Below are 24,558 nucleotides of genomic sequence, written 5' to 3'. Positions count from 1 at the left end.
CAATCATAATAATCACGTGTGTAGCTTGCCATGCGCACTAGCAGTGTAACAAGTTAGTGTGTGACATCCGTTGTCAGTAGCGACATTGTAAACACATGTCACGGTAGCCCCAGGGTAACCGACTGGCACACCCACATAGGAAGGTCGCCCCTCGTACACTAATCGGTTAAACCCTTATCCAAACAGTGCTAAAAGCCCTTCTGGATGTCATGGTCGGTTATCCTAAAGGACATGCCGTCTTAGGAGCATATAAATATGGGTGCGTACCGAAGCCCCAAGTCACTTAAAGAGACACTTGAAGACCCACACAAACAGACTTGAAGAACACACTTGTAGAATGAAGAACAAACATATGAGAAAAACATCTTGTTATCATCTCGTAAAGATCTTGTAAAGTCTTCAGTTTGTAACAGCGAGTACAAGTAAAAACCGGTACCTCCCCCAGCTAAGTGGGTTATAGTCGTTCTGTTACATGGGGTTAGAGAACCCAAAAATATAACGGTTACGTCTGCTGATAGAACAAAAAATATAGCTGTTACACAAAACTATAAAGTTTGTAATACCTGTAATAATTCGTCGCCTGCCCTTTCTCCTCGGTAAAAGTGTTCTGATAAGGGAAAGGTAATTATTTATCGAGGGGGAGGGCTGCTAAGTTGAGTTTTCTTCTGATTCAAAAATTGCGGCCCTTCTCCTAATCTAAAGCGCAAAAATTGTGACCCTCCCCCAAAAAGGCGACCAAAAGTAAGGCCCTCCCCAAAAACGAAGAGGAAGTAAAATTACTGTGTGTGTGGGAGTAGGGGGGTGGGGTGGGGCAATGGCTTAGACACCATGCACATAAAGGGACGAAGAAGCTGGCCTTAAACACCACCAAGCAAGGAGAAAATTGATTTTGAGCCCATTTTACGTATTTTACGGGTGTAAATAATATTGTATAGGGGGGTCTTGGGCTTGCTTCCCTATCTTCAAATGTATGAAATTCTAATTATTGTTAAGAAAAAGCATCGTTAGCTCCTTTCCAACTGAAATCTTATTTAAATATGTTTTCATACCAAAAATTTGAAAAGTTAATAGGGAGGGTGGCTTTGACATGAATCGAATTTAGTAAATTCATTGATGGAAGTTAATAAAACAGGTTAAAAAAAGGACACACTTTAGGGGATAATGATTACAGCACAACCAGTAAAACCGTGAACATCTAAACCATGTTTGGAATGTTTATTCCTTTTCTGACGAATCAGACGCGAAAATTCGGACACTGAAACTTGTTGAGACATGTTTCTAGTTGACCGTTTGAATATCTCGCGAGTGGTTGGTCGGAACAAATATTCATTTCCGGTGTTTACGGGTTTCTTGGTTGCGCTATAATAGTATCTATTTTGTAGGGGGTCTGGGGTTCTCCCCAGAAATGAAAATTTGAAATTCCAGTATTTTTGGAGGTTCGGAAACCGATCATAATAACTGTTAAAAACAATAGGCCCTCTCCTGAACCATGTATCATAAAATGAGGCCCTATCCCAAATCAATGCTAAAAAAAAACAACCCCCCTTGTCAAACCTGCACCGTGCAGTTTGGTGTTCGCGCGGGAAATTCGACCTCTATTGCTATGGATACGGATGATTGACGTCCACGGACTAACCAAAAACACCGTTTTAGAAAGACGAGGGGCCGTGTCTTGCCTGGTTTGTCCTGTGCACTGACAGCAGATATGCAAGCTTTAGGTTCACTGACATATTTTTTATTTCTGCTACTTTGTTGTGTACATGTTCTTCTCTCGAAATCAAACTCAAATGATCATGATTACTGCGTGATTGGAGCTGGTCCAGCCGGTGAGTCCTTGAAGGAGACTTCCTTTGTTCTAACATTCATTTATCTTTACCATTTAAGCATTTAAAGATGGAAAAAATCGTGTTTTATTTCTTACCATCGCGTCCTGCCAGATAACAACAATTTCACCGGATTCCCACTGCTTCACACACAAGTCACAGCTAACTACATGTTACATAACAAAACGAATTTTAAATAAACATTTTGAATACACATATAATACAACATTACAAACTGTTTTTGGCATGATTTACTCAAAAGTATGTTAAAAGTTTGCTGCATTGAACAAATCATGCAATGCAGCTATCATCAATTTGACTAAAGGATATAAGATAACTTACTTACATTATTTTTATATTTGTTGTCTAACACATCCCTCTACTCTTTTAATGAATTAAATACATTCTTGGTTTTGCCAAGGTCTTCAAATGGGGTTCTTTCTTGAAAGAGCTTCTCGAGATTATGTGATCTTCGAGCGAAATGGCGTTGCAGGTAGGAACGAATAGCCTCCTGATTTCTCTTCCGTGTTTGCTGAAACGAAACGCGAAAAAATTCTGACTTTCTGTCTTTTCAACTGACACAATTCTGTTATCAAAATAATCTGTACTCATAACTTACGGATACCAAGAACCGGCTATTTTCATGTCACTTTTTTGTTGTTAAATATAAGGCTTAAGTTATCCTGACGATTTTAATTTCCTTTATCTATTAATCTCCCGGTGACGTCCTGCTGTATTAATTGTTATCATTTGAAATGGACTGTTATTCATTGTCTTTCTCTTTTTCTTTTTCTCGTTTAAAGTTCTTAAAAAAAATTTAAATGAAACATAATCGGTCTGAGTGTAGCCAATGGTATAATAGATAGTGCCATTAAAAAGCTTTTATTGCGATAAGTTTTTTAGGATAAGATCGCATTTCTTCTTTCTCAATCTTTCAATTACCTATGAACGCTTTGATTTTTATGAGATGTGGTTACATAATGGATGTGGGAGGATAGGGTATTCAACCATTTCCTTCATGTTTTTGGGAGGGGGATAAATGAATCATGTTTAGCACCTGTCTAAACCCCAACCAAAAAGAACGTTTCTCTTGTTACATCTAATAATGGATTTTATATTTGCCTTCTTATTATGACAGTCCAGTTACTTATCAGAAAGTATTCTTATCAATCATCAGAGCTGCAGCAGCCCACATAAAATTTGGGGGGGGGGGCACAATACAGAAACATAAGGAAAATATTGGGGGGGCACAATACAGAAACATTAAGAAAATATTGGGGGAGCACAATACAGAAACAGTAAGAAAATATTGGGGGTGGGGGCACAATACAGAAACATTAAGAAAATATTGGGGGAGCACAATACAGAAACAGTAAGAAAATATTGGGGGAGCACAGCCACGCCCTTCAGGTCATTTCCTTATAATTTTTGAAAATATTAGGGGGGACCATATGCTCCCAGTGCCCCACCCCCTGCTACGGCCCAGATCATTCCAAACAAGTGCAAAGTGGTGTTGATTCTTGTCTAATTTGGAGTATTAGAAAAAGAGGCGGGGAACACCAATTTATAGCAAAATATTAAAACAGGTTGCTTTTTTAATTTTTCTGGAAGAATTTAATAATCAGAATTATGGCCTAAATCATCCTTATTTTTCAAACCATATGTTTTCATAACTACTTTTTACTACATGTAATTATTTTAACACATATTTTTAATCATTTGCAAAACCATGTTGTCAAACCAGAATTAATAATGAATATAGTCCACCAAAAACTGGCAGTCTACTTTATCTTCATCTTTACACTTCTCCAGCAGACTCAAATCGTAACTTTGCTAGAAAAACACCTGGTATTTAAATCAAAGTTCTAGAAAGTATGCGATTTGATCGTCGTTGGTCACCTATCAAATAAAAAAAACATTCAATGAATGCAACTTTATTGGTTTGAGTCAGGTATAACCTAGAAACATGAAAAACATGTGTTTATGCTAATGGTAGATTTATATTGACAGAGGGACATCTTTTCTCTTGTTTCTTGTCCTGTTTGGATAGACTAGGCTTCCTTTGATTGGCTGGTACAGTGGCGATGGCTGAACTAAAAGCTCCAGGACTCAATGAATAAATCAAAGACATCTGTAGGGTCAGGGAATGTTGATTTAGAGTCAAATATTTGTTTTAAGATGTTTCATTGGTTTGACATTTTCAAACTTTGAAAAGCCAAAACAATGTAAAAAACATTGCTGGAAACAGCATCATTTGCTTCTTTACTACTGGACCTTCTCTAATTACTAATTAGTAGTTACTAATTTCTTTTCCAATCATGGAAAGGGCTAATTTAGGATGGGGAGTGTTTGGTATGGGGGGGAGCCATGAAGGTCACATTTACATACACAATTGGCATATATTTATTTTATTATTTTAGAATAAAAACAATTATGTGAGTGGATACAAACTTCACACTATTTTCACTATTTACCTGCTAAATGGTTTCCTGTCACTGACATTCTTTTTATTATTGTTGTTGTTATTTTTTTGTTTTTGCAGGTTCTTTTTATGTAGAGCTTCCAAGACACAGAACTCTGATCTCTATTAACAAGAGACATACAGGTATTGGTGATGTTAATATGTCCTAAAATATGAAATGTGAAGACTGGGTGGGGCTTTAGTGGGGTATAAGTATACCTAGGGGGGTAGGGGCTTAGGGGGGGGGGTAATCCCAAGTGCAGAGGAAGAGGGGGCAAGGACCCCAAAATCCAAACCCCAAAAATATCCCATGGGAGTCTAGCTGCTTTAAAAGGAGTTGTTAAATGACATTCAAAACTTATTTTCACCATGTTATACAAAAGGCTCATGGGAATTATACATGTTTGGTATGTTTGTGTATTTTACTACCACTGTGGAATGCAAGACAAGTGTAAAAAATTGTAAATTTTCACAACATAAAACAACTAGCAGATAAAAATACCCCAAAATCGTGTTCATCATTGGTAGGAGTTCTTTGAAAAAAACCTCCAGAAGACTACAAAGAAGTGTTCACAGCCCTGAAATGCTATTCAAGATGTGATTCAACATTTCACTCTTATATGGTAAAAAGAATATCACATTTATTCAAAAGTTTTTATTTTCTTGACAGGAAAAACAAATAAAGAATTCAACCTTCGCCATGACTGGAATTCGCTGATCAGTGATGACGAATCACTGCTGATGAAACATTACTCCAAGAAGTTCTTCCCTGATGCTGATGATTATGTATGTATTCAATGGCAATGTACCATTCTGCTATCAGTAGCTGGACAGGTCATTGCACACCCCATAAGTTGACACAAACTTTCATAATTAAGATGCAGCCCCAAAAGCTCTTTCCTAACAGGAATATTGGTTCTAGGTCAAGTATCTGAATGATTATGCCACCAAGTTAAAGCTGAATGTCCAGTACAACACAAACATCAGGAATGTCTCTAGAAAAGTCATGGGCAAAACAACGTCATTTTTTATTAAGGACCAGAATGACACAGTCTATGAGTGCAGGACACTCGTTGTCAGGTAATCCTCTGAACGGTATCCCTGTGTCACGCACCCAGTTGCATGTTGGGTGAACCTTGTTGTAATGATGTCACGATCGCTCGGGAAGCATGGCAGAAATAAAGCTCACACTGGCATTTTTATTTGTTAACCGAAGCGGCAAACTCTTAAACTTACGACTCACATATGCTCTCCATACTCTCACAATTGTTTCTGTTTCAATATAAATATATGTGACTACAAAACACAACTTAGATTGAAATTGTTGGTTTTTGTAGAGATATGAAAACTGATGAACAGGTGAAAAAGGAAATGCGATAATCAACTTATTAAACTCATCTCGGAACTAAATATAAAACCCAGAACCCAATGCTCAACCAACTGCACCACCAATCCTTAACACTCACCTTAGCGGACGAAATGTTTTTCTTTTTCTAGTACTGGCATTTGGGTAGAGAACCTGCCAACCCAGTTTGATGGAGTCGAATACACTGAGGTAAATCGAATTTTGAATGCTTTATATAAACTCACTTACTTTTGGGTTCTAAAGTTTGTAAGGCATGACTGAGTGGTGACCATCAAATTTTTGTTACAAAGCTACAGCAGCGTATCCACCAATCCTGATGATTATGAAGGGCAGTCTGTCCTGATAATTGGTAGAGGTATATTGTTATAGTATTTTTCCTATATATATTTAGAATTACTAATCTAATGCAGTTGCATTTGTGGTTACGATACTGTAGCGCCAATAGGACAGGATGTTACAATTATGGCCTGAGCTCATGACCACGCCTACCTGGTTACATACGTGATTACATGATTACCCATACTCATAGATTATTACCCATACTCATAGATTATTACCCATACTCATAGATTATTAACCATACTCATAGAATATTACCCATACTCATAGATTATTACTCATACTCATAGATTATTACCCATACTCATAGATTATTACCTATACTCATAGATTATTAACCATACTCATAGATTATTACTCATACTCATAGATTATTACCCATACTCATAGATTGTTACCCATACTCATAGATTATTACCCATACTCTTAGATTATTACCCATACTCATAGATTATTACCCATACTCATAGATTATTACCCATACTCATAGATTATTACCCATACTTATAGATTATTAACCATACTCATAGATTATTACCCATACTCATAGATTATTAACCATACTCATAGATTATTACCCATACTCATAGATTATTACCCATACTCATAGATTATTAACCATACTCATAGATTATTAACCATACTCATAGATTATTACCCATACTCATAGATTATTACCCATACTCATAGATTATTACCCATACTCATAGATTATTAACCATACTCATAGATTATTACCCATACTCGTAGATTATTGCCCATACTCATAGATTATTACCCATACTCATAGATTATTAACCATACTCATAGATTATTACCCATACTCATAGATTATTAACCATACTCATAGATTATTAACCGTACTCATAGATTATTACCCATACTCATAGATTATTACCCATACTCATAGATTATTACCCATACTTATAGATTATTACCCATACTCATGGATTATTAACCATACTCATAGATTATTAACCATACTCATAGATTATTACCCATACTCATAGATTATTAACCATACTCATAGATTATTACCCATACTCATAGATTATTACCCATACTCATAGATTATTACCCATACTCATAGATTATTACCCAGACTTATAGATTATTACCCATACTCATGAATTATTAGCCACACCTATGGATTAGTGACACTTTGATTGATTATTGAGGAAATGCCTCAATACGCCTTACCAATTGTGTATATATGTGACGATGCTTGTTAAATAAAATGTATTGTTCCTCCTGAAATATCAAGTCGTTCATCTAGTGTAACTACTATGGCGACATAGTATACTATGTTATGGGCCCAGGAGGATGCCCATGTTTGACGGAGACGAGAGTAGATATGAGCTATGGGAAGTAAAGTTCCTTGGCCATATGCACCTCCAGAAGTTGTACGACACTGTTATCCCGAAGGGCGATTCAGCAGCGCCCGATGCGGACAAGAACGCAAATGCCTTCACGGATTTAGTCCAGCTTCTAGACGACAGGAGTCTGGCACTCGTTTTTAGTGGCAAGAGACGATAGAAGAAAAGCTTTGGCACTTCCCCGAGAACACTACCAAGACAAAGGCGTTGCCCTCTACACTGAGCTGACAACGCTAAATATGAGAGACGATGAGAACGTCACGGACCACATGCTAAGAGCCGAAAAACATTTTTTTAAAGGAATGACCAGGGGCATGGCTGTGCCTCCCAGTCATCTTAATGTCCCTGTGTCACCATCATCCATTAAAACTCATCGGTGATTATTACTTAATCGACCGGAATTAATGGCTAACAGTCTAAACAAATACTTTATTGTGCACACTGTAAGTGGTACCCATGTAAGTATGAATGTATATTTCCATTTCAATGTTTGTCTGTTAATTTCAGGCAACTCAGCATTCGAGACAGCTGATAGCATCATGGGTGCCACCAACCTGATCCATATGATGGCAAGGTGAGTAAAAAATGGGCCGTTTATTGATTGGGTTACAACAAGCCCTTTTTCCTTCAGACAGCTCAACCCCTCCTCAGCCAACCCGGCGTATTCATCTGTAAGATTGCTGTTAACATGGACATTAATTTTTAATGTATAATCTATTAATCTCTTAGCACAATAACAGGTGCGCAGCAGACAAGCACTATTTTAGGGGCAGGGGAATAGTTTCAGAGAAAGAAATTGGGAGAGGGTTCTTAGATTTATTTTGCCCTAACTATTCAAAATTTGTATATTATATGATTTTTATTAACACCAGAGTTTAGCATTACAAGACATGTTGTTTGCGAAATTCTGCAATCTGTTTTTTTAGGGATGGTTATAGTTTCAATGTTGGTATTTTGGGGTACAAAATTTTTAGGTTCTATATTGAGTGGGATAAAAAAAATGGAAAAATTACTCTTCTCTCAGGTCACGTGTCCGATTGTCATGGGAAACACATTATGTTGGAGATTTAAGGTACTTGTTTCTTTATTGCAATTTTAAAACTACCTACAGTACTCTTAAAAATGAGAAAATATTATATTGATTTATTGATAAAAAAATTTATTTCAGAGCAATAAATAATGGGATTCTGGATACTTACCAGCTAAAGTCATTGGATGCACTACTAGGTATAGAGATGGATTATATATTCTTCATACACTGCCATAGCTGTCAACCTCGCTGTAGGAAAAATCTTGAGAAAATAAAGTGAATGTATCAGAAGTACCAAGATAGCCAATGCTGGAGAATGCAGTAAATGTATGGATATTTTAAAGAAAATTAGGCTTGAGAAAAGGTTCAACATATTGGGACTCTCGCCTAATGCGAGAGAGTTGACAGCTATGCATTGTTGTCCTTATGATCACATTTTTATCATATATTTACCACTGTATCATTATTTGTGTCTCAGGGGCGCCAGTAGAAGAGATGACAATCATCAAGAGAAATGGAAAACTGTATGTCACGGAGAGAGAAGACCTGGAACAAATTAGCTTTGACCGCCTAGATGGTAACAGCATCCTGCGTAAGTGGTTTGTTTGTAACTGGTATTACTTTCTGTCTGTCAAGTCTATCCAATCTTTCTGTCTATAAAATATTCCCCCTGTACATGCTTATTTAGCAAACAGCCAGTCTATCTGTCATGTTAGCCACTCTACGATATTTTCCATCTGTCTGTCCTTCATTTTTTCCCATTATTATGTCTTCGGTCATCCAGTTTGGCTTTGACATCTATTGGTCTGTTAAGCTGTCTTTCACTTTTTTAGCCAGTCAATAATATTTTCCATCTATCTGTCCTTCATTTTCTGCCATTATACATGTCATCCAGTTGCTTATTCTATAAGCAAACAACTTATAGCGCGAGGCTGTCACCGGCGCATTCGATACGGATTTCAAAATTTTTCGTGGTCTAAAATTCAGAACTATCAGTTTTCGAAGCAAGGTAAGTAATCTGTTATCTCTTATTTTTAATTTATATAACAGATTACTATGCGCCGATGACAGCCTTGCAGACTTTCCACCTCGCAGGCTAATAATAGTTTGCTTCGCTCCGTGGATTGTGAGCCGTAAAACGCCGAACATTAACGCCAAAATCAGTCTCAATCATCCCAAGACCTTACAGTACATCCGCGAAGAGGAACAGCTGAGTCAGGACGAAGGGACAGTGGAAAAAGAGGACAAAATTTGTCGATTTCGAGACAGAAAGACGAACGACCAAGGCAACCATCGTCATCATTCAAGAACAAGCGAGAAAAGAGAGCCGTTTGAAAAAAGAAAAAGTACTACGTTTTCGCCACACAAGTAAACTGCCAAAGACAATTTCGTCCCCAGAATCCTTTTTTTCTGCGCAGAAATAAGGACTCTGGGAACGAGATTGTTTGACACAGCGATACAGCGATCGCGCGCGAACTGGGTTTATCCACAGGTACGCAACGCTAAAATAACAAACAACACAATTCCCGCGGCAGCTGAAACGTATTTTAGTGTTTTTCGCTATATTTGTGGGTTTCGTGGATTTTGTTAAGCTTAACACATTGTGCACTGCATTTATTTGTAAATTATTGCTACATATCAGATACCTGCCCCTCAAACTATCTTTACTAGGGGGGGATGTAGTGGAAAACTAGTACGACTTCAGTTGCAGGCGAGACTGTCGCGGCTACTGCGAGAAAGACCTGTTCCAGACCTTGCTAGGGCAGTAGAGAGTTTACGAGTTGCAGAGATTTCAGGAAACCTTAACCCGAACATCCACCACACAGACAAAGGGCGCAAAAATCCTGCAAAGAAAAGAGGTGCTCCCAGAGGCAACAGAAAGTTTCTGGCCATTTCGGAAAATCCACACAACCGCCAGAAACCAGCAGCAGATTCCGCGTTGCCGCTGGTGGAAGACACTGTTAGAAGAGCGGCCATTTCGCAACAGTGTGCCAATCAGCTAAACAAATCCATGAAGTGGATTAAGATGAGGACAGCGACTTTGCCACCTTCTACACGATGGGCGTAGTAAACTGTATCAGCGAGAACTTCTGGTCAGTGTAATTGCTTGTCAATAGGGTCTAAGGTGACAGTCGTCAGCGACCCAACACCTTGGATCAAAACATGCAGCTCGATGAAGTTAAGACTGAAGTTAAGAAGTCCCGGTGGAGTAAAACTGTCTCACCTCATGAAGGGGCAGATTACGAACGCAACATTTCATGTCAGAGATAAGGCGCACCACGAGAATGTCTACGTCATGAGTAACCTTGTTAATCAGCTGGATAGCTGATTTTGACTTTTTGTCCAAATCAGCTATCCAGGCGCTTAGATTACCCGTTCCAGCACCTAAGGTAAATAACATGGAAAAGGTGCCAAACTTTGGGGAAGAATTTCCTTGGCCTTGGCATGATGAGCCCTTTAAGATACCGCTGAAAGAAGACGCACTACCATTCTGTCTGTACACTCCAAGCCGTATACCACATCCATTGTTACCCAGGTAAAACAGAAGCTGGAGGGAAGGCCCAGAGAGTCATATCACCTGTAACCACACCTGCTGACTGGTTCTAGGGGATGGTCACTGCCCCAAGAGGAATGGAGACGTCAGGATCTGTGTGAACCTCACCTCGCTTAACAAGCCCTTGAAGAAGGAAATCAACGAAAGAAAGCCAGATCTTCTTGAAGCTTGATGCCAACTATTTCTGGCAGATTCCCCTCGACGACGAATCTAAGCTCACCTTACCACCTTTGTGACCCCCTTTGGTCGGTTCCGCTTCAATCGTCTCCCATTCGGGATAAGCTCTGCCCCAGAAGTCCTTCAACGTACCATGTCTATGACATTGGAAGGTTTAGAAGGCATCGTATGTCACATTGACGATATCGTGATCCATAGACCAACGCAAGAAGTTCACAACAAACGTGTACGTCTAGTCCTCGAGCGTCTCCTCAAGGCGGGAATCATGTTGAACGAGAAATGTGAATTTTCGAAGCACGAGATTAAGTTTCTGATGAAGCTGACCCAGAGAAGAACAAAGTTATCAAAGACTTCCCAAGGTCCAACACAGTTAAAGAGCTACAGCGCTTCAACGGCACGATCAATCAACTTGCCAAGTTCCTTCCAGACCTTGCCAAGACCAGCTGCTAAGAAAGGGGCAACAATGGCTTTTGGATCAGCCACAAAAAAAGGCTTTCAAAGAGATCAAGAAGAAGCTGGCATCTACTGAAGTCCTAGAACACTATGCCTTTGAAAAGAGAAGCATTGTCGCCCCAGACGCATGTCAAGATGGACTTGGAGCGGTCTTTATGCAGATTGATGACCTTGACGACCGCCGCCCTATAGCTTACGCTTCCCGTTCACTCACAGATGCAGAGAAGCGGTGCGCTGTAATCGAAAAGAAAGCACTAGCAGCCACACGGGTGTGTGTCAAGTTCTCAGATTACATCATGGAAACAACATTCTCTTTAGAATTAGATAACTGCCCGTTAGTAACCTTACTCTCAAGCACCGATCTATCAAAGCTCCCGCCAAGAATCCTCAGGTCTCGACTGAGGATGGCAAGTTACGCACCAGACGTGAAGTATGTTCAGGGGGTCCACCAGAACACAGCGGACGCCCTGTCACGTGCCCTGACAAGCAAGCCAACGCTGGAAGATTTAAAGCTTGTCGATGAAGTTGAGGAGCAAAGTGAGTCTGTCTTAAAGTCAAATTCTGATGAACCGGAAGCTCAGTACCAGACTGCCAGCACCTCCAGAAGCAATGCAAACCACAAAGATCGACAAAGAAAAGATAAAAGCTAAAGAAGAGGCATACAGAGAGGCCTAGACAAGAAGCTACAACTTGCGGCACCGGGTTATATCACTCCCAGCCCTGGAGGAAGGAGATAAAGTGTACGTCACAGACCAAGGAAGATTTGGAGAAGTACAAAAGAGGCTAAGCAATCCCAGATCCTGCTAGGTTCTCACAGATGCAGGATCCAGTGTCCGCCGAAACAGACGCCATCTCATCCACCTAGGAGAGAAGACCGACGAGGCTACCAAGAGCTTGGCCAATGACCCACTACCAGCCGCCAATTGCGGAGATCCAGTTCCATCACAGAAACACCACGTCCAAGCCCCTTATCCAGTTGCTACCTACCCCAATCCATGCGTTACAACAGTTCGTAAGTCAGGCAGACTGGTTAGATTGAACCAGCGGCCAGACATGGTTTATTATTAGAGAAGGTAGATTAGAAAGTGAAAGAACAATTTTGTTACTATTTGTTTGTTATCAAGTTTACTGTTGAACCACCCTAGTGTAAACTTGAATGTAGGTGTTGTAGGATGGGCCACATTAGTAAGATGTCCTGTGACATTATGAAGGGAGGTGTTGTATGATTGGCCATATTTGTAAGACGTCCTGTGACATCATGGGCTCGAGTTTTAGGAATAAAGGAGACTATCACTTAAAACAGCAGTCATTCTTTTGACATCTATCGGTCTGTTAAGCTGTCTGTCACTTTTTACTGCCGCTTGATTATAACCAGTGAAACAGTATTTTTATTTGTCTTATTTTCTTCTGTATTTTGTATTTTCTCCTGTATTTTGTTTTTTCTTCGTGTATTTTGTTTATGCAACTAAGCCAGACATCTTCAGTCAGGTTACGTTATGCATGTTCACCTATCCGGTCAAAGAGTCGGTTTTGCCATCAGTCCATTCAGCTGTTTACTGTCGAATCCATTGTATTGCGACCCATGTTTTCAAAACACGATTTGTTTTGGTTTTCTGTTTTGTCAGTCAAACCATTCTGAGCCAATCAGAGTCTCACCTTGTGCACTTCCCTGGCTTTCCTATGGACGAAAACCAGACAGTGTCGCGACAGAATGCCAGGCAACTGCACTAGGCGAGATGGCAAGAATCTGATCGGCTTAGAATATTTTGACTGCCGGAACAGAAAATCACAAAAGACAAAAACAAATCAATGTTTTGAAAATGCGGTGTCACAATACAACAGATCCTACAGTAAAAGCCTATTTGTTGTCCGTCAGTATTCTAGTTTTTTAGTAATTCAATTATGATTATAAGTGAAGCCTTTGGCCATTTAGTTAGTCAGGCAGTCAATCATTAGTCTCCAGGGGAAGGGGAGCCGTCCCAAAAGTAGGGGGTAGGTGCAAAAGCCCCAAATCGGGCATGACCGTGACCATTTCAAATCAGTCATATTTAGGTCTGGATCAACCCCTTGTGTCTGTGAAGTGAGGAGTGCCGTCCCCCCTCTGATAGCGCCCCTGCCTCTCCCCATGTGCTGCCGCTGCTCTCAATCACCAAACCAACTGGTTTATAGCATCAATAGTCCATATTTTCTTTCTCTACAGCTGACAACTATGCAATGCGTGATCCCTATGACCGCATCATTCGCTGTCTCGGATTCAAGGTAACGTAAGAAATCATTTTCCTTAAGTGTTATATGATTAACTCATACCTGAAAATTCCTTCTTTCTTGCAGTTTGATTTTTCAATCTTTGACAACTCATCTCTTCCGAAACCATGCATGGGCAAGCGCTCCAAGAAATACCCTGAGGTCTATCCGAACTACGAGTCTGTCTCTGTTCCTGGGATGTTCTTTGGTGAGTTACAGGGTTTTGCTTGTCTAAGGATGTCATAAACAGTTAACACTTGGACTGACTTGTGTTTTATCTTATAGCTGGAACTAACACTCATTCTGTGGATTTTCGTAAGTCTGCTGGAGGATTCATCCATGGGTTCCGCTACACCAGTACGTATTCCGACAAATCCTTAACCTTAGTAAGAAAAGAAGTCAAGAATAAAAGATATAGAAATGTTTTTCCATCATCCATTGTTGTTAACATCTGATAACATCTTCATCTAATAATAAAGACATGGGAGATTCACTCTTTATCATATGTTGAAAAAAAATGGTTTCTGGTTTCTGGTTTGGGCTAGTGACAGGATTGCACTGTCTCTTGCAACACTTGATCTCATCAACCTACATACCTTTGTTTATCCCCAGCACGTGCATTGTTCCATCATCTTGAGTGGAAGTTTAACAAGGTCATCTGGTCACACATTACTATACCGTACCTTGACCTTATGAATCACATTATAAAACGCATCAATGAGGCTTCTGTGAGTATGATTACCATTTTTCCTGCCTTGTTCCCCCCTCCCTGTACTTCCTCACTTGCTTCCCTTTCGAGTTTATTTCTATTCTTTTGCTTCATTATTATGAACAGCCCCTCAAAATGTCCTGCCTAAAATGGCCATAAACGAGTGTATTAATGGCATTGTCTACTCCTCCCTCTCCTTAACTGCCCTTCCCCGTCTCTGCCAGTTGACACAATGAATTTGTCTACTCTTATCTTCCTTAACCAGCCTTGGCCTCCCTCCCAGTTGCAAGAATATCCCTGTCTACTACCCTCTCTCCTTGACTCCCCTTACCTGCCTCCATGCAAGTTGCAAAGAAGAGTATCCATGAAAATAAGTTTGTCTAGAGTATCCTTAACTCTTATCTCTCCTCTAATCTCTCCTTGACTGGCCTTAGCTGCCCCAATTTTTTGTTACAAGTTTCAATCTCTATAGTGTGTGTGATAACTGTTTCCCCTAGGATCCCCTGTCCCCTTGCATGTCTCCCCTTACTTCATGAACACCGTGATAACCATTGTCTTTACGTTTCGACTGCTCCATGTATCTTGATTACTGATGATGTTATTCTGTTGGTCTTGTAGGGAATCTACCAGATGTTTGGAGTCCTCGGCGATGTCATTGTCTTCCGTAAGCTTTTTATCTAAGATATCATACTGTAACTTTAAACTACCTATTACCTTAAAATACCCATCATGCACCAGGCCTGTTATAAGCCTGTGTTAGGCATCCTATTAAGTACTATTTGCAGCTCCTTATTTGGAGCATGCCCACAAGATGTGAAGCAGTGAAGTTCCAGTGCTTGTCCCAGGCCGTCTCGAATAAATAGACCAAAGCTCTTTACTATGCATCATGGGAAGGATTATGCAAAGGACCTTGGGAAGGGTGATTTTGACCCTGTTTCAGGCAATTTTCAGGATTTGTTTTTTTTACACAGTTATAGACAGACATAATATTCTCTTGTTTTGTTGATATGTATGCAAATTTCCCTTTGTTTGAAATCACTTCAACATGATCCAGATTGCACTTCTTTAGTTTTGTTCTCTAGCGCTTCACATCTTCAAATTTTTATAGTCTGTTCTTGGTAGAGTTTACCCAATAACCTATTGAACTTTTATTTGTCAAGCAATGACGCCCATATATGTCACCACTCTTTTAAGTGCTTAAAAGCACTGACATCCTTCATATTTATCTTTTGCAGGTAAAGATGGAAAAGTTGACTACTTTGAAGAGTACCCGATCAAAACATTAAACGCTTTTAAAAGTATGTCTGATCACATTACAGGGAATCATTGACCATGCCATGCTGATCATATTACAGGGAATTTTTTACCATGCCGTGCTGATCATATTACAGGGAATCATTGACCATGCCGTGCTGATCATATTACAGGGAATCATTGACCATGCCGTGCTGATCATATTACAGGGAATCATTGACCATGCCGTGCTGATCATATTAGAGGAAACATTGACCATGCTGTGCTGATCATATTACAGGGAATCATTGACCATGCCGTGCTGATCATATTACAGGGAATCATTGACCATGCCGTGCTGATCATATTACAGGGAATCATTGACCATGCCGTGTTGATCATTTTACAGGGAATCATTGACCATGCCGTGCTGATCATATTAGAGGAATCATTGACCATGCCGTGCTGATCATATTACAGGGAATCATTGACCATGCCGTGTTGATCATTTTACAGGGAATTATTGACCATGCCGTGCTGATCATATTACAGGGAATCATTGACCATGCCGTGTTGATCATTTTACAGGGAATCATTGACCATGCCGTGCTGATCATATTACAGGGAATCATTGACCATTCTGTGCTGATCATTTTACAGGGAATCATTGACCATGCCTTGCTGATCATATTACAGGGAATCATTGACCATGCCGTGCTGATCATATTACAGGGAATCATTGACCATGCTGTGCTGATCATATTACAGGGAATCATTGACCATGCCGTGCTGATCATATTACAGGGAATCATTGACCATGCCGTGCTGATCATATTACAGGAAACATTGACCATGCAGTGCTGATCATATTACAGGGAATCATTGACCATGCCGTGCTGATCATATTACAGGGAATCATTGACCATGCAGTGCTGATCTTGTTTTCTTGTTCTCTAGAGATTACAGGCTACAAGCCAGGACCAATGGTTGTGCTTAACATGGAGTACGGCCCGAACTTCTCTGGAGCTGGGTAAAATGGGTACCAATTTGGAATAACTAAGAACTGCATATTTTTTTGTGTCAAATAGTGCAAACTACTAAATGATCTATTAGTAGGCTATGGAAAAGTATACACTTTTTCCCATATCAGGGGCTGGGGAGCCCTTATTATTTTTGAAAATTATAAATAAATGACCAGACCAGAAGGTGCATGGCTGTGTCATCGTCCCCCCTCCCAATAATTCAAGGCCTGCTACAGCTCTTAAAATCACTGGATTTTGCCCAGTTTTGTATAATATCTGTTGCTACAGCCACCTAAACAACAACAAATCCTGGCTTAAAATTAATATTTCCTTTGATGATCTATTTTTTCTTTTGCCATATGCAGCAAAGATATCTTTCGACCAGATCGTGCACATGGGGAGGCGACAGAGGCCCATATGTCCAACTTCCTTCACCCCGTCTTCTACTTCTACAAGAAACACCCCAAGAGTGAGTATTATGGCATAGTCACGTATAGGAATAAGTATTATACCATAGACCCCAAGAGTGAGTATTATGGCATAGTCACGTATAGGAATAAGTATTATACCATAGACCCCAAGAGTGAGTATTATGGCATAGTCACGTATAGGAATAAGTATTATACCATAGACCCCAAGAGTGAGTATTATGGCATAGTCACGTATAGGAATAAGTATTATACCATAGACCCCAAGAGTGAGTATTATGGCATAGTCACGTATAGGAATAAGTATTATACCATAGACCCCAAGAGTGAGTATTATGGCATAGTCACGTATAGGAATAAGTATTATACCATAGACCCCAAGAGTGAGTATTATGGCATAGTCACGTATAGGAATAAGTATTATACCATAGACCCCAAGAGTGAGTATTATGGCATAGTCACTTAGGAATAAGTGTTATACCATAGACCCCAAGACTGAGTATAATGGCATAAGAAATAAGTGTTATACCATAGACCCCTAGAGTGAGTATTATCACATAGCTGCATGGGAAGTGTTAAACCATAGACCTTAAGATGTATGAAATGGCCACTTACAAGTTAGTGTTGTACCAGATCCTAAAAATGGGTATTATGACATAGTCTTCTAAGAATAAGTGTTATACCATAGACCCCAAAGTGAGTATTATAAAACATAGCCACTTGGTGGTGAGTACTCTAACTTTTGTTATTGTTTTCAAAGTTATGAGAAATATCTGTATGTTTTCAGGGATGAATGTTGAGAAAGACATCCGGTTACCTAGACCTGACCGCATACATCACATTGTGGAGGACTTTTTGACTTCATGGTGAGAAGAAATAAATGATAATGATGATTCTAAAAATGATGATAATGATGAATATGATATTGATGATAATTATGATAATGATAATGATTACAATGATGATTTTCATATTGATAATCATGATGATAATAATGCGGATTATGATTATGATATTTATGATGATTATCCAGTCCTTTCTTGGCAATAATGACAATGATGATGATGATGATGATGATGATGATGATGATGATGATGATGATGATGATGATGACAATGATGATGATGATGATGATGATGATGACAATGATGATGATGATGATGATGATGATGATGATGATGATGATGATGATGATGATGATGATGATGATGATGATGATGATGGTGATGATTGTTATAGTGCTGATTGTGGTGGCTATGATTGTTGTGGTGTAATGATGAGGATGATATTTGTTATTGACCATTCCAGGCAAGCGCCTCTCACACATATTCTCCCCTTGCGACGATTTCTTGAGACAATACATGGACAGGATCTGAGACAATTCTTTGCAAGTTCTTGCTTCAAGGTATTGATTTATGGATGAAACGAGTCTGAGGTTCACTAAACAATGGCTTGGAAGTGTATTGACTTCATTCTTCTAAAATCTTTATTTCTGAATTTTGCTTATAGTTAATGATGACACACAGCACAGTTCCAGAAAGTTGTCGTGAGCACTATGCACAAGGTAAGGCAGATATATGATGGCATCTGATGGACATGATAATGTTAGTGATGGGTATAGGGTAAGACTCCTATATGATGGCGTCTGATGGACATGATAATGTTAGTGATGGGTATAGGGTAAGACTGCTATATGATGGCATCTGTTGGACATGATAATGTTAGTGATGGGTATAGGGTAAGACTGCTATATGATGGCATCTAAGGGACACGATAATGTTAGTGATGGGTATAGGGTAAGACTCCTATATGATGGCATCTGAGGGACGTGATAATGTTAGTGATGGGTATAGGGTAAGACTCCTATATGATGGCATCTGAAGGACATGATGATGTTAGTGATGGGTATAGGGTAAGACTGCTATATGATGGCATCTGAAGGACATGATGATGTTAGTGATGGGTATAGGGTAAGACTCCTATATGATGGCGTCTGATGGACATGATAATGTTAGTGATGGGTATAGGGTAAGACTGCTATATGATGGCATCTGTTGGACATGATAATGTTAGTGATGGGTATAGGGTAAGACTGCTATATGATGGCATCTAAGGGACACGATAATGTTAGTGATGGGTATAGGGTAAGACTCCTATATGATGGCATCTGAGGGACGTGATAATGTTAGTGATGGGTATAGGGTAAGACTCCTATATGATGGCATCTGAAGGACATGATGATGTTAGTGATGGGTATAGGGTAAGACTGCTATATGATGGCATCTGAAGGACATGATGATGTTAGTGATGGGTATAGGGTAAGACTCCTATATGATGGCGTCTGATGGACATGATGATGTTAGTGATGGGTATAGGGTAAGACTGCTATATGATGGCATCTGTTGGACATGATAATGTTAGTGATGTGTGACATGATAATGTGGGTCAGTACGCAGCTCTTACAAGATGCAATTTGATTGGGCAAATGAACAATATCCGCACCTCGACACAAAGAACGAGAATAATAGAGACAATAGAACCCCTTTGTAGAAGAAAGATAATAGGAGACAAAGCAGCTGCGTACTTACTCGATAATGTTAGTGATGGGTATAGGGTAAGACTGCTATATGATGGCATCTGAAGGACATGATGATGTTAGTGATGGGTATAGGGTAAGACTGCTATATGATGGCATCTGATGGACACGATAATGTTAGTGATGGGTATAGGGTAAGACTGCTATATGATGGCATCTAAGGGACACGATAATGTTAGTGATGGGTATAGGGTAAGACTGCTATATGATGGCATCTAAGGGACATGATAATGTTAGTGATGGGTATAGGGTAAGACTGCTATATGATGGCATCTAAGGGACATGATAATGTTAGTGATGGGTATAGGGTAAGACTGCTATATGATGGCATCTAAGGGACATGATGATGTTAGTGATGGGTATAGGGTAAGACTGCTATATGATGGCATCTAAGGGACATGATAATGTTAGTGATGGGTATAGGGTAAGACTACTATATGATGGCGTCTGATGGACATGATAATGTTAGTGATGGGTATAGGAGAAGACTGCTATATGATGGTGTATGTTGGACATGGTAATGTTGATGATTGGTACAGGGTAAGACTGCTATATGATGGCGTCTGATGGACATGATACTGTTAGTGATGTGTAACATGATAATTTTAGTGATGGGTATAGGGGAAGACTGCTATATGATGGCATCTGATGGACATAATAACGTTAGTGATGTGTAACATGATAATGTTAGTGATGTGTGACCGCATGGTATTTTTGGTTATTTTAGATTTTGCAAAGATTTTGAGTCAGCGATTTTTGGATTGCGATTATAATTGTTTCACGTATTTTACCAATTGTTTCTCAAACGTGATTCTAATTTGATCCGTTCCCATTTAGGTATTTACTTTCAACGTGCTAAAATTAATCATATCCTGTTTTCTTATCGTGATAAAAAGATGTTTGTTTGTCTTGTTAGTAAACACTTTAAGTTTAAACACTCGATCTGTTTTTGTAGCACGTTTATCTTTTATCACTTTTAGAGTCCATTTCATTTTTTGTTATAATAACGTTTTACGTTCGTGCTTTAACTATGTTTTTGCTCTGTAACTAGATTTAGGTCCTTTAGCTGTTCTGTCACAGTTACACTTGTTGGAATTCTAGTTCGTTCTTCTAATTCCTGTTGTTACATCCATAACGCGTGACGCTTAAGATTCGTCAATTTTGTTATCAGATTAGTACTTATGATCTCATTTCCTGTCACATACTTATTCTTCACGTAACGCACTCTATAAATATAGATCGACATACATACTTCAATCGCAGCTGCTCAGGGAAGACAGTCAGCAGAGATAAGCTACAAGCTTAGAGCGCTGCCGTACGGGCCTGTCATGCTAGTTGTGTTCAGTTTGATTTACCGGTTGTAAGTACTTTGCTTGCAAAACTAACCTTCGGTTTAAGTTACCTTTTCTCATATTTACACTACGTTCATTATTATTTAAAATGTATTATTTCTTTATTTCTTAATAAATACTTATAAGTCCATGCCTTTCATCATGTATTCGTTCTCATGTTGCCTTCGCTCGATCGTTTTCGTTTCGTTTCATTTTTTTTTTGCCTACTTTTTGGCTGGTGTCATAACCTGATAGTTTTCCTCTCAGTATTGCATTTGTTTCTACATTTTTCTAACCGCACGGTTCTTAATGTCCAGTTCCGACGGTTACAGATGGGTATAGGAGAAGACTGCTATATGATGGTGTTTGATGGACATGAAAATGTTGAAGATGGAAGATGGCCAAGTGATGACAGTTACAGGTTTTATGTGACGATGTTTATGACGGATTGGTACTTGATGATGATAATGATGACAATGATGATGGTGATGATTATAGTAAGCTTTGTTGTTGATGTTAATTATATGATGATACTGTCGATGCCACTGAATCTCTTTTTAAGAGACTCAGTTGCCTGTACAGAATCAGCACTATGTTTCTTTGTGTACCCTTCATTTGTTCTGTTATTTGCTCAGGCCAAAGTCTTCCTGGAACCTACCTGCTTTTGAACACTGCAAGGGAAAGGCAACTGCTGTCTTCGTGATACCAAATACCTCACAACATTTTACCAACATCTTACCATCTTACCCCCCCCCCAATATACACCAGGATATTAATTTAGAAACATAATATAGAAACACCATGACATGATTACTTGATTTGCGACTAAAATAAATAGTAAATAAGTAAATATTGATGACTAAACAAAATATAGAAAATGAACAGCAAAGTACATAGCATAAATGTGTTATGTTTGCTAGATATCTAGAGCCAACCCATACCATGACCCGATGAAACAACAACAATCATTGGCTTACACCACCTAGATTACGAAGGCGGTATAAACCAATAATGGAGCTTTCTCTCTCTGTTTAGCAGTCTTTGGGTTTTCGCGTCGTAAACGAGCCAAGTACAGCGCTAGTAACTGCGTGTGCAACAGAACTATAACATCGAGAAACACTGGCTAGACGCCTCTCAATAGGGGGATATTAACACAGGGTAGACCACGCCCATAGGCGCGTACCCAGGATTGGCCGCCTTGTAGTTTTCTGTACACACCTAGACTATTTTTGCCACTGTTGTTGTTGCCATTGTTTCTTACGAGTGGAATTGGTAGGAGACAGATGGATTTCATTTTCACCCCTTCTGCTTGGTGCAGAAGTGAAATCATCAGACTTAAAATGCTATCAAAACAGCTTAAGTCCAGTGTTAATACTAGCGATGAAGATTTGCTTATTTACAATTATAAGTTATATTAAGGGTGGCTGCTGGAAAAAAATATTTCGTGGTTTTAAAATATCTTAAGGTTTAATATGTTTTAGTTAATCTCACCCAATCAGATGTTCGAATAGTTCATAGTACTACAGATTGAAAATGAATAAAGTTTGTTTGACGTGATTGGTAACTCATATGTTGTGTGATTGGATAAAGGTTTGATCCCCCATACTTCTGCGCTCAGACCTTTACCCCTCCCATACTCATTTGCGCAGACCTTAACCCTTCCCATACTCCTTTGCGCAGACCTTAACCCTTCCCATGCTCCTTTGCACAGGCCTAACCTTTCCCATACTCCTTTGCTCACAAACCTTCACCCTTCCCATACTCCTTTGCGCAGACCTTTACCCTTCCCATACTCCTTTGCTCAAGCCTTTACCCTTCCCGTACTCCTTTGCGCAGACCTTCACCCTTCCCATACTCCTTTGCGCAGGCATAACCCTTCCCGTACTCTTTGCTCAAGCCTTTACCCTTCCCGTACTCCTTTGCGCAGAACTTATATAACTAAGCGTGGAATTCATTTCATTGTTTTTTAATAAGTTGGCCAAAAACAAGGGGGGAGGATTCCTCTTTCCGCCGTGCCTTTCGCTATAAATTTCACACTCCTAAGGGAGTGTTCCATATCAAAATTTGGGTGACCTTAAAACCCGCTCGGTCAATCTCTTGGAGGCCTGGGTCTAGGGGCTTTTCAAGATTAGTGAGAAAGATTTGACCAAGCGATCAAGTTTTTCTTGTCAAATTTGTGCCGCGAGTCTCAAATTGACAGGAATCAGCTTTTCTCCATGTTTTCTGGAGATCTGCAAGTGGGAAAACTTTAGCTCTTCTAAATATGGGCATCAATGCCCATATAAAGGCAATACAAACGAAGGACACTATCAATGGGGAATATGTTTGACATGATTGAATACACCGAGGGGGGGGGGAGATATTGGGGGTTCCTAAAATTTTTAACCACCAAAAGGGGGGACTCCGAAAAAGGTCCTCTAAGGGGGGGGCTCCGAAAAAGGTCCTCTAAAGGGGGGGCTCTGAATTTGTTAGGAGACGTACTTTTCAGCTTTAATGTTTTACTGGATATGATTTAGTTTGAAGCACAAATACAGATTGAATATTAAGCCAAATGACCAACGTTTAATACTTTATTTTATTAATATTTTTGTTTTATATATATACTTCGTATGATATAGATACTTCCAGCTTTCAGTATATAACTAGGATTTACCGATACTGTTTATTATCAGTTAACAGGAACAAATGGAAATAAACTTCTAAACAGTGGTGGAGCATGCAAATCCACAAAACGATATACATACAATATTTTATACGTTAGGCATTTTATCCCTTTTTATACCGAAAAATATTCTTAAAACTAAATTTGAACAAATGCAGGCGCCCTTGGCCGCCAAAAATTGGGTCCTTTTTTTTTTGTAAAGCAATCTTCATATACTGTGCTTTTTTTCACGAGATACCTATGACACTGCACACCCCCCCCACCCCCCCCCCCAGACAATCCTTAGTACGCGCCTGCAAATGTATACTCCTTCACAGACGTCCTTAGGGGCGGATTATGTGACTTTTTTTTGTGTGTGGGGGGGGGGGGGGAGTGATTTTGAAAAAAAAGTTCCTGCAAGCAACTGATTAATAAGGAAAAAATATCCCTGCAACCCAATCCTGCACCATTTTTTATGATTTTACACCAAAAAAATGAAATTATGAAAGTTCTGAAGAAGAGATATCAGATTCTGAAATAATAATGAATGACTGGCTACTGACTACCAATGTCACACACTAACTTGTTACACTGCTAGTGCGCATGTCAAGCTACACACGTGATTATTATGATTGACAGCATTCCAATCATTTTTGCAGTCAAAAATCTTAAAACTTACCAAAACTTTATTGTACCAACGGCTAGGTCTGAAGCCTATTAGGGTAAACCTTGTGTGAACTCAGACCTAACGTTCCTTATGTAGTTAACGGACACA

At 39.4% G+C, this 24,558-nt stretch overlaps 1 protein-coding gene across 1 annotated transcript; it reads left to right on the top strand.

The window, feature by feature from the left end:
• The first annotated feature begins 1,649 nt into the window (after positions 1 to 1,649).
• On the top strand, positions 1,650 to 22,699 carry LOC116620880 (FAD-dependent oxidoreductase domain-containing protein 2-like). Its single transcript, XM_048719462.1, has 23 exons — positions 1,650 to 1,826; positions 2,245 to 2,316; positions 4,366 to 4,428; positions 4,955 to 5,070; positions 5,207 to 5,364; positions 5,782 to 5,837; positions 5,937 to 6,005; positions 7,873 to 7,939; positions 8,390 to 8,437; positions 8,534 to 8,592; positions 8,874 to 8,987; positions 13,780 to 13,838; positions 13,911 to 14,031; positions 14,109 to 14,180; positions 14,436 to 14,551; positions 15,151 to 15,196; positions 15,768 to 15,830; positions 16,723 to 16,795; positions 17,153 to 17,256; positions 18,003 to 18,081; positions 18,524 to 18,620; positions 18,725 to 18,779; positions 21,778 to 22,699. Exons 1-23 carry the CDS (start codon positions 1,706 to 1,708, stop codon positions 21,843 to 21,845), a joined length of 1,896 nt encoding a protein of 631 aa, XP_048575419.1. The 5' UTR covers positions 1,650 to 1,705; the 3' UTR covers positions 21,846 to 22,699.
• The last annotated feature ends 1,859 nt before the right edge of the window (positions 22,700 to 24,558 follow it).

This window comes from Nematostella vectensis, chromosome 12, assembly GCF_932526225.1.
Source record: "Nematostella vectensis chromosome 12, jaNemVect1.1, whole genome shotgun sequence".
Lineage (NCBI taxonomy): Eukaryota > Metazoa > Cnidaria > Anthozoa > Actiniaria > Edwardsiidae > Nematostella > Nematostella vectensis.
Note: the sequence above shows the minus strand (reverse complement) of the source record. Positions and strands in the feature narration are given on the sequence as shown.